This window comes from Bombyx mandarina, chromosome 23 (assembly GCF_030267445.1).
Source record: "Bombyx mandarina strain Sakado chromosome 23, ASM3026744v2".
NCBI lineage: Eukaryota > Metazoa > Arthropoda > Insecta > Lepidoptera > Bombycidae > Bombyx > Bombyx mandarina.
The window spans coordinates 1,523,375-1,535,672 of NC_143229.1; the positions used below are offsets into that span (position 1 = coordinate 1,523,375).

Genomic DNA, 12,298 nt, shown 5'->3' on the forward strand with positions numbered 1-12,298 from the left:
CGCATTACTGCATTGCGGCAGATTTAGGTGGGGTGGCGGTACCTACCCGTGCGCACTCACAAGACATCCTGCCACCAGTAATTACGCAAAGTACAATATTTGCGGCATTGATTTTTGTTACACGATTAATTAATCATTATTCCACAGGCGCGTCTGTGTTCCAGTTGATAGAGCAGCCTATAGAGCATCGTCTGCAGGAAAAGGTGGACCATCTCAAAGCCGAATTCCTCGAGAAGCATCCTTGCATCACAGGTCAGTGACATCAACAGCATTTTGATTTATCTATATACTAATACGTGAAACAAAAACTTTGTACCCCTTTTTACGAAAATTGCGCAGACGGAGGAGTATGAAATTTCCCACACTTATCTATACATATAAATAACATTAGAGTGTCGTTTGTAATATTGAAATGGCCTCTTTTTACTACATGCATATATATGAATATATATACGGTACATACACCAAAATAACATTTTTTACAATTTTTGTCTGTTTGTCTGTTTGTTCCGGCTAATCTCTGGAACGGCTGGGCCGATTTTGACGGGCCGATTTTCACTGATAGGTAGCTGATGATATACGGAGTAACTTAGGCTACTTTTTTTAGACTAGCTTCGCCTCGCAGCTTCACCTGCGGTACGACAATTATCGCAGGTAGCATCACGGGACTCAGCTATCAATAATTAAATTTAATGTTTCCGAAGCGAAGCGAGGGCAGGTCGCTAGTAAAGAATATAGAGAAGTGCAGAATGTAAATATTTTTTTTAAATTATACTTTAATAATACATTAAATCAATTAAAAAAAAATTACACACACTACCATGTATTTGACACAACACATACATATTTAAATTCTTTGTTTATTGTCAAACAGTTCCGATTGCATCGCCGTTCGGTCCGGACGCGTTTTTGCAAATTATTGTCGCTGCCGTCGCGAACGTGAGTCTCGAGTTGTCCAGCATTGTCGTTGTCGCACCGATCGCGGCATTGTTGTGCATTCTTGACGCGCTGTCGCTGGCGTCGCGACCTTGAGTTGTAAAAACAGTTTGTACTTGAGTTGTGCACTCGTAACGCTAACTCATTATCACCCATCCATTTCATATATTAAATTCATTTATATATTCGGCGAGCAAAACAGTCTCTTTCGAGACTAAAACTCCACTGAGATCACCGCTTGTTGTGGCATTCTCACAACCCAGTGGAGCCCTACCTTCCCAACTTTCCACCCCAATTCCCAGCCGACTGCCGTTTTCACGGCAAAGGCACTCCCCCCCCTTGGAGCTGGTAAAGCTCAGGGGGTGAACTCCCACTCAGGGGACTCGCCTTTCGGCGAGTTTGCTTAAGTCCCGGGGACGCCCCCCCCGGGCACACACTCACCATGAGTGACGCCAATGGCGCGCTCTTCTTTAAGTTCGTCCGCGACGTCTGTCCGGACATAATCGCCAAGTTCGAAGCTTACAAGGCCGGCCTTGACGCGCCGGCACTCCGCGACTCTCCGTTGTCGCCCCCCGCGCCGGTACCTCGCGACTCGCCGATGTCGCCCCCCACCCCCGCGCCTGCGTCGATCGCGTCTTGCGCGTCATCAAGCTCCGGCTCCGACTCCGAGTCGGAAATGGAGTACGAGTCCGCCGCGAGTCCCCAACCGGGAACCTCGGAAGGGTTCACCACCGTCGCGCGCGGGAAAAAACGCGCCCGCGCCGTGGAACCGTCCGCGGCGCCGAAACAGCCAAAGGCCGCGAACGCGTCGCGTCCTAAAGTCGTGGTCTCACCCGACTCCCCTCGCCGCGCAACCCCGTCGCCGCGACCCCAACCCGCGTCCGTCCGCAAAATTCCCGCGCCGCCGCCGGTAATTTTGCAAGATAAGACCGCGTGGGATCGCGTATCCCGTGCCTGTAAGGCACAAAACGTAAACGTCATCCATGCGCGTAACATCGCGCACGGCATTCAAATAAAAACGGCCTCACCGGACGACCACAGGGCGCTGACAGCCCACCTCCGAAAGGAACGCATAAGCTTCCACACTTATGCGCTCCAGGAGGATCGCGAGCTCCGCGTAGTAATACGCGGAGTACCGAAGGAGCTCGACGTCGAGCTGGTCAAGGAGGACCTCATCGGGCAGGCGTACCCGATTGTAAGCGTGCACCGAATGCACAGCGGGCGCGATAAATTCGCATATAATATGGTTCTCGTCGCGTTAGAACCAACCGCCGAAGGCAAACGGATTGCCTCAAGCCTCCGCACCGTTTGCGGCTTATCCGGGGTCACCGTCGAGGCCCCATATAGGAAAGGCACTCCCGGGCAGTGCCACCGCTGCCAGCTGTACGGCCACTCCGCGCGCAACTGCCACGCGCGTCCGCGGTGCGTTAAGTGCCTCGGTGACCACGCGACAGCCGACTGTTCGCGGGTCAAAGAGACCGCGACCGAACCTCCGAGCTGTGTGCTCTGCCAGAAGCAGGGCCACACAGCCAACTACCGCGGATGCCCCAAGGCCCCGCGGAAGCGTCTGGCCAACGCGCCCCCAAAAACCGTCGGCCCAAAGACTTCGGCGCCCCGTGCGCCGAAGCCTGCCTTCGTGCCGGCACCGGTGCCCACCGTCTCCGCGTGGGCAAAACCGCTGCCGCTCACGCTGGCAGGGAAACCACCGGCACCCCAGCCCCTGCTCGCGCCGCGCCCCGCCCCCGCGCCCGGTCCCGCGCCTCGCCCCGGCCCCGCGCGGCCTCCTGTAAACGACTTTACAATTATTCGCGACTACATCGCCGCGATAAATATCGACCGCATGCGTGCGTTCGCCGACGCCATGCGCAGAGCGGTCACGGCCGAAGACCGCCTAAACGCGACGTTCGAGTACATCGACGTCATCGAGTCCGTCCAGCGCACGCTGGTTTGATTACCGGTAATCAATGGCGTGCAACGGTAGGGAAAAACCGCGTTCCATAAAGTTAGCATTTTATAATGCTAACGGACTCGCGCGTCAGCGCGATCAAGTATATGAGTTTCTCCGCGATAATCTCATCGACATCCTTCTGGTGCAGGAGACCTTCCTAAAGCCCTCGCGTCGCGACCCCAAAGTCGCGAATTACGTCATGGTTAGGAATGACAGACTCTCCGCCCGCAAGGGCGGGACTGTCATTTACTATAGGAGGGCCCTGCACTGCGTCCCTCTCGATACTCCCTCGCTCTTACATATCGAGGCGTCAGTGTGCCGCATCGCGCTGACGGGACACCAGCCGATCGTCATCGCATCCGTTTATCTCCCCCCTGACAAACCCCTCCTGAGCAGTGACCTCGAGACACTGTTCGGTATGGGGGACGCGGTCATCCTGGCAGGCGATTTAAATTGCCACCACACTAGGTGGAACTGCCATCGCACGAATGTGAACGGTAGGCGTCTCGACGCGTTCATAGACGACCTCACATTCGAAGTATTCAACCCCCCGACCCCCACGTGCTATCCGTACAACGCCGCGCGTCGTCCGAGCACAATAGATCTGGCACTGCTGAGGAACGTAACTCTGCGCTTACGCTCCATCGAGGCAATGTCAGAACTCGACTCAGACCACCGACCTGTCGTCATGCAGCTCGGTCGCCCACTCAACCGCGAACCAGATACGAGGACCATGGTGGATTGGAAGAAGCTGGGCACGTGCTTAGCTGACACCGCTCCACCAATCCTCCCTTGCGGCCCGGATTCAACTCCATCCCCCGAGGATACCGTCGAATCCATAAACATCTTCACTGATCACGTCTCGACGGCGATCATAAGATCCTCGAAACAAGTCGATGTGGAGGACTGCTTCCACCGCATCAGACTTTCCCCCGAACTTAGGGACCTCGTTAGAATTAGAAACGCGGCAATCCGGGCCTACGATCGATATCCCACGGATTCAAACCGGACTCGGATGCGTCGCTTACAGCGGGAGGTCAAATCCCGCTTAAGCGACGCCCGAAACGAAAACTGGGATAGTTATTTAGAAGAACTCGCGCCCACTCACCAAGCATACTGGCAACTAGCTAGGACCCTCAAGTCCGAAACTATAGCCACTATGCCGCCTCTCGTACGCCCCTCAGGCCAACCACCGGCTTACGATGACGATGACAAGGCAGAGTGCACCACCAGCACTCAACACGCGGACCCCGAACACACCGAGTTCGTCGACAGGGAGGTCGAGCGCAGAGCTTCCCTGCCGCCCTCGGACGCGTTACCCCCCATTACCACTTCCGAGGTTAAGGAGGCGATCGATAGCCTACAACCACGGAAAGCTCCCGGCTCCGACGGCATCCGCAACCGCGCGCTAAAACTGTTACCAGCCCAACTGATAACGATGTTGGCCACGATATTAAATGCTGCTATGACGAACTGCATCTTTCCCGCGGCGTGGAAAGAAGCGGACGTTATCGGCATACACAAGCCGGGCAAACCGAATAACGAAACCGCGAGTTACCGCCCCATCAGTCTCCTCCCGGCGATAGGCAAATTATACGAACGGCTCCTTCGTAAACGCCTCTGGGACTTTGTATCCGCGAACAAAATTCTGATAGACGAGCAGTTTGGATTCCGCGCCAGACACTCGTGCGTCCATCAAGTGCACCGCCTCACGGAGCACATCTTACTAGGGCTGAACAGGCGGAAACCCATTCCGACAGGAGCCCTCTTCTTCGATGTAGCGAAGGCGTTCGACAAAGTCTGGCACAACGGTTTGATATACAAACTGTATAACATGGGAGTGCCAGACAGACTCGTGCTCATCATACGAGACTACTTGTCGAACCGTTCGTTCCGATATCGAGTCGAGGGAACGCGTTCCCGGCCCCGTCACGTCACAGCCGGAGTCCCGCAAGGCTCCGCCCTCTCCCCGTTACTATTCAGTTTGTATATCAACGATATACCCCGGTCTCCGGAGACCCATCTGGCGCTCTTCGCCGATGACACCGCCATCTACTACTCGTGTAGGAAGAAGGCGTTGCTTCATCGACGACTTCAGACCGCAGCTACCACCATGGGACAGTGGTTCCGGAAGTGGCGCATCGACATTAACCCCACGAAAAGCACAGCGGTGCTCTTCAAAAGGGGTCGCCCTCCGAACACCACGCTGAGCATCCCCCTCCCGACTAGGCGCGTCAATACCCCCGCCCCCGCCGTTCGCCCGATCACGATGTTCGACCAGCCCATACCGTGGGCCCCGAAGGTCAAATATTTAGGCGTCACCCTCGACAGTAGGATGACATTCCGCCCCCACATCAAGACGGTACGCGATCGTGCCGCCTTCATTCTAGGACGTCTCTACCCGATGATATGTAGGCGAAGTAAAATGTCCCTTAGAAATAAGGTGACACTCTACAAAACTTGCATACGCCCCGTCATGACCTATGCAAGTGTAGTGTTCGCTCACGCGGCCCGCATACACTTGAAATCATTCCAAATTATTCAATCCCGTTTTTGCAGGATAGCCGTCGGAGCCCCGTGGTTCGTCAGGAACGTCGACCTCCATGACGACCTGGACTTAGAGTCCATCAGTAAGTATCTGCAGTCGGCGTCCATGCGCCACTTCGATAAAGCGGCACGACACGAGAACCCTCTCATCGTGGCCGCCGGTAACTACATTCCCGATCCTGCGGACAGAATGGAAAGCAGTCGACGTCGCCCAAAACACGTCATCTCGGATCCGCCCGATCCACTAACGGTGCTTCTAGGTACTTCAAGCACCGGTCACCGTTCTCGTCGAACCCGTCGCTTGCGACGAAGGGCTCGACGAGTAAATTAACTCTCAGACACAGCCCACTGAGTTTCTCGCCGGATCTTCTCAGTGGGTCGCGTTTCCGATCCGGTGGTAGATTCTGCGAAGCACGACTCTTGCTAGGGTTCGTGTTAGCAACATCGTCAGGTTTGAGCCCCGTGAGCTCACCTACTAAAGTTAGGGTTACGCTGACATAGCCTCTCAAGGCTCTCAGCTTAGGTAGGAAAAAAAAAAAAAAAAAAAAAAAAAAAAAAATTGTCAAACTTTTGTTATCACTTAAAGTCAAGTTAAAAAAAAAAGAAGAAACTAATTCCTACACTGACTACTCTATTATTATAATACTAACAATACCAATATCAGACCAACCATTCCCAGAGACGGTATGCACATACGCTGGAGACTTCAGACATGCTTTCAAATTTACTAAACTAATGTTACGCCGGTAAGAGTAACGCCATCTATGGCCGAATAGTCGAACGAATATCGAAGGATCTAGTAGCGCCCAGAAGCCTCTATTGACAGATAGCGGAAACTACTACTAGAGATGTATAGAATATTCTCGATAATTCTAGAGATGACGTATCGGCTATAAAAGCGTTGTAGAGATGGCACGCAGTCAGGCAGTAATCGAAACTACTCGAAGCGAAACAGCGAACGGATCACCTGAAGCGAAGCGGAACAAGCGAATTGAGAATTTTAAAGTGTTTGTGAAGTGTCGTGTTAAGTGTTCTAAGTGTTGAATACAGTTTTAAGTTGTACTTTGGTGAAATTTTATTTATCCCGAACCCCAGCGCGTAACACTAATATTTGACCACTCCATTAATACAAACAATTGCAGTACGAAGGCATGGCCAAGAATAAGAAAAATAACACAGTTTAAATAATTATATAGTAGGTTAATAACATATAAAATACATTACATTATTTTCTTCCATACAACGAGCTATCGTTCGTTGTAAATATGGTCCTTCCTTATCGATTTAGATCGAGTCTTGACCCGACTTATGTTTGTTCACAAAGTATCCGTATCTCGATGAGTTTGCTCACGTAATTCCTTATCACAAATTTATCTAATACATTTTACTGAACGCTTTAAGTACTGCTTTATTTAAGCGGTAGGCAGCGGCCTGGCTCTGCCCCTGGCATTGCAGAAGTCCATGGGCGACAGTAACCACTCACTATCAGGTGGGCCGTATGCTCGTCTGCCTACAAGGGCAACAAAAAATAATAATTATTTATTTAAAATAAATGGTACGAAAAAAAAGCAAATAACCAAAAAAAGGGATTAAAATAACATCGAAATAAAATTGACAAAGTCGATCTAAACAGATAACTTTTCGTGGCTTAACGTAATACTCGTATACTACTCGTATATATATTATATATAAAATACCACATGTATGTAATATATTATATAATGACTGATTGCCAGGGATTTGCCATATTACTTAACAACCAAACATATTGCCCTTTTAAAGTAAGTTGGGTAAAAAATAAATCCTGTGATCCATTCCAGCACTACTACATTATTAAGTCATAACGTAATAATATCTGATGTATTATATGTATTGAAGTTTATTAATTCTTGAATTCTAACATCAACTTTAATATAGTTTAATAAAACAAACAAGAATATTAACATTTGGAATTTGAGGGAGAAACTGAACAAGTTCTAGAAGCCGGCTCGCTCATAGAAATACACAGATCCATCCGTTGACTATAATAATACTAGAGTCACTAGAGACCCAATCTAACCGGCGCCACCTAGGCGGGTTTCGGACAGTCTGCCGACCGAGAGGGCTGGTGGTCGTGGCGCCGACGACCGCCAGTCCGGCGTCCCTTGGGGGAGGGTGATGGGAGAGATGTGCTCCGCACTAAACGCTTTACTTTCCCCCCTTTGCCTTTTCATGAGTTCTGTCTCATGCAAGGTTTGGACGTTGGTTGTTGAGCGACAGGAGGTTTTAGTTAGTTCGACTCTGACATACCCCGCCCAGTATCCCCAGAGAAGAGCGGAAGTCCGGCGATTTCCTTATGACAAAAAAAAAAGACTCACTAGAGATTTGAATACATTTAACACATTTCAATGTTTAAATTTAGCGCTTTAACTGCTATATATTTATTGAATTGAAAATCAAATTAACGCTGTCTGAGAAACAACGAAGTTATAAGTGTTTAAAATAAAACGCTTTGAATTTATACCTTCAAAATAACTTCGACTTCGTCGCTTGATTCCCACGAAAAACTTTAAAGGCTGCTATCTAAAAAGTTTATAAGCCGAATTAAATGATTTCTTTGCAGCATGTATTGAGTTGAATTTGGTTAAGTGAAATATGTTTGCTTCATAATTTATTAGAATAGATAGAATTCATAATTATTGCTTATAAGTCAATATAAGTTTACATTTTTACTACATTAATGATTTTGATATAATTTCTTAAATATTAAATAATATAAAAGTCTTATTTTAGAAGACCTACTCGTTTATTTTTATTCTTGGTTTATTTTATTTTGTTCCTAGATCATATTGTAATTTAATTCTGATTAAATATGCGTGTGAATTGATGCATTAATGTTGAAGAAGTTAAGAAATTGAAAATAATAATATCAGACTACTATTATTGAAAGGCTGCCAAGTGTGTGCACATCCACTCACAAATACAATGTTTGATTAAACGTGGAAAATCACTTCAATAATAATTATAATAATAATAATCTATACTAATATATAAATCTACAATGATTTTTACGGATGTTCCGTTATAACTACTGAACCATGCATCCGATTGACTTCAAACTTGGTATACATGTAGAAAATACATGTACTTAATGGATAGGCTAATATTTATATAAGTGTTGGAATCCCTAATAATAATGACAATAAATAATATTGTTAATTTTAAATGCGCAGCGAAGCAGGCGAGCACGGCTAGTATATAATAAATATATTGAATCGTACTTTTCATTTAACGAGTTTTGACGTTTCCAAAATGTTTACGTTTAAGTAAGATCTTCTTCTTAGTCGAATACTCTTGACAATGTAGTGGTGGCCCTCGATGGACAGGGTTGCGTCTCGTGGTCGCCACTCGCTTCCAAGGTCGATCGATGTTCCTCCATTGGAAACGACTGTTAGCATTGCGAGATTATTGTACTGCGGTGGCTTTCGTAGTGCTGGTGCTGAGGTCAATCCAGCGCGTGGGGGATCGACCTCCAGGTCTTCTGCCTTCTACGCGGCCCTGTACGACATGTCTCTCCATTGAATCTTCTTTTCTGGAGATGTGCCCAAAGAACTTGAGAATTCGCAGCTGAACATTCGACGAAAGTCTATTTTGAATACGAAGCTCTTTGAAGATGGAAACATCCGAAATGCTGTCCACGGAGTTTTCAGCAGTCGTCTCCAACACCACGTCTCCAAGGCGTCGATTATCCGGCGATCTTGGAATTTGAGCAACCACGTTTCAGCCCCATACAGAAAGATTGGAAACACCAGACATCTCATTAGTCGAATCTTTGTATTCTTGGTTATGCTGGCCTTACTGGTGGTTGGACCTCATGTGAGTCCGCAGGGGTAGGTAGCGCCACCCCGCCTATTTCTGCCGTGGAGTAGTAATGCGTTTCGGCTTGAAGGGTGGGGCAGCCGTTGTAAATATACTGAGACCTTAGAACTTATGTCTCAAGGTGGGTGGTGCATTTACTTTGTAAATGTCTATGGGTTCCAGTAACCACTTAACACCAGGCGGGCTGTGAGCTCGTCCACCCATCTAAGCAATAAAAAAAAAAATTATACGTCTATCTTTCCAAAACTTCCATAATCGTTCTTCTACTGATCGTGGAATAGCGCATCGACGCTTGATCTTAAGTAAGATATTATGTCACGCTATAAATTTGTTATTATAATCCTATAGATTTTTTTTTGTTATTTCGACACGGTACCCTAAAAAAGTTCATTGACGCTGACAACGATGTGGTGACGCTTTATTGTTCCCGTTATTAGCTTATAAATTATGTATAAAATCATACAACTACGCCGAGAATTTCACTAATTTTAAGTATTTTGTTGAGAAAATCTTTTGATTGGTTGATCTTTGATCTGATCGCTATCGAGCTTCGCAGAAGTAGGTATGCCAAGACTTCCTAAAAGATAAATCAAAATCAAATCCAAAATTTTAAGTAACAACTTTTATTTATGACATTATAATGTACTGAGCGAAAATTCAAAATCGATTAAAATCAATTCTGAAGTGTATTCGAATAAAATTTTAATAAGAATAACAAAACGTAATATATAGCATACTTCAAAGAGTATGTGACAAATATGAAGAAATAAATCAAAATGTTTGTAACACTAATTAAGTTTATTTTTGAAATGAAAATGTTAAGATTTAATTTATATACCTTCGATATTTGAAGTTATATAAAAGCAATTTTTTAGCAATAAATATAAATTACAATAACGGTGAAACTCATTAACGACGGTAGAAACTAAACATTCAATAATTCAACAAAAAATCTAATGCAATTGTCAATGGAATCGAAAAATACCGTTAGGGTTTCAAGCTCCGAGAATAACAAATTAATTCGAAATGCAAACTGCTTTTGAATTGAAACCATATAGCTATTTTTATTTCGAGACAAGCACGCATATAGGTGTGCTTAGTGCGAGTTGGAACGTTTGCGTACGTTTGCCGCCAGGGGCGCAGTTGCATGTGTATGCAGTTGCAGTTCCAACTGCATACACATTTGAGTTAACTTTTACGCTATCAAGAACGTTAAAAAACTTGCACTAAGTATACGGGACGGTGTTCACTATGACTGGTCACCGACACCGCCATTGACAATGCGCTCTTGTGGATAAGCGTAGCTGTTCTAAGAGTGAAGATTATTCGGCTGTTACGTTTTATGCGACTGTAAAAAGAAAGTTCACTCCAGGTAGCGGCCTCCCCCCGGTGAAGGTCAAGGGGCGACCTGAGGGGGTAGAGGCCGCGCGGTGTGCTACCAGCACTCTAGCGCGCTGCCGAGGAGTAATAGAGCGACCGGTCGACGGTGTATCGCGTCCCGACCCGGCAGGCTGGTTCTGGTCCAGCGGGGTATTCCGGGACACCAGCGGCACCGTCTGGGCGGCCTGACGGGCTGCCGTACCGAGACGGCTGACGTTTCAGAGCCTTCGATTCGCCTCGAAGGTTCCGTCGGCTGGGTGTCCTTGGGGTGCGCCGCGCCGTCTGGTTGTAGTGTTGACCGCGGTAACCCCCCTACCTCATCCGGGTTCTGGCCTCGGAGGGGATCGGACGTCGGGTGTAAGAGTGCAGGGGAGGCGTTTAATGGGTGGGCCCTAAAATCTTTGGGCCCGCGGTCTGCTCACAACACCATGCAGATCGTTGAGTCTCACATACCCCGCGCGCCCCTTTTGCGCGGGGACCTCGTAAGAGGTTCGGCCCCATATGGAATATACGTTAATATAACTAAAATACTTATATGGTATTTATTTTTCACATGTGTATTTAAGTATATATTTTTATGTAAGTTTATTAAGATATAGCACCGTCCAGTTAACTTATTCCTCTCCCTGCAAGGTTGCCTGGAAGAAATCGCTTTCAGCGATAAGGCCGCCGATTTATATACCGACTTTTGTTTTATTACTTTACTGTGTACATATTAAGGTGTTATATAAATAAAGAGTTATTATTATTATTATACTTAAACTACCTCCGTAGACCCAGCGGTTCCAAGCTTCAGCTATCCGACATTCAAGAACAAAAGGTGGATAGTTTTATGGCAGAACTAAAATCAGTCGTGGACGCTGAACGCTGATTGTAACATTAGAATTGTGTGACTTTTTACATATTAATGTGTTAAGTGATAAGTATACCTAATTTACATACATTACGGGGCGTAGTGTCTTGTGAGTCCGCAAAGGTAGGTACTACCAGCTAGCCTATTTCTGCCGTGAAGCAGTAATGCGTTTCGGTTCGAAGGGTGGGGCAGCCGTTGTAACTATACTGAAACCTTAGAACTCATATCTTGGAAATAGGCGGTGTGGTGGTACCTACCTGTGCAGATTCACAAGAGGTCCTACCACCAGTAACGCAAAACAAATTTTGCGGGTTTGATTTTTATTACACGATGTTATTCCTTCACCGTGAAAGTCAATCGTGAACACCTGTTAAGTACGTATTTCATTAGAAAATTGGCACCCGCCTGCGGGATTCGAACACCGGTGCATCGCAAGATACGAATGCACGGACGTCTTATCCTTTAGGTCACGACGACTTCAAAAGGGTAGGGCGGCACTGTAAAACTGAGACCTAAGAAATCATGTCTTAAGGTAGGTGGCGGAATTTACGTCTACGGATTCCAGTAACCATTTAACACCAGCTGGTACACTGATTTAAAGAAAAAATACCGCTATAGTTACTTGACCACGACTACACCGGACTTTCTACTTATGAAGTCATAGATTATAGAATACAATATAAAACAAGTTATTGATATGAAAGTCGTAAATTGTAACCACAAATACATTACATGTTCCGTTTTGTCATTATAAACTAATTATTCCTTTATTGCCT

General features: G+C 46.7%; 1 protein-coding gene across 1 annotated transcript in view; it reads left to right on the top strand.

Moving 5' to 3' along the window:
* Positions 1–12,298, top strand: part of LOC114246964 (potassium channel subfamily K member 6) — a 64,945-nt gene that overhangs the window by 21,429 nt on the left and 31,218 nt on the right. Inside the window, exon 3 of the mRNA XM_089737387.1 lies at positions 148–252. Coding sequence (XP_089593513.1) covers positions 148–252 — 105 coding nt within the window. The remainder of the gene's footprint in view (positions 1–147; positions 253–12,298) is intronic.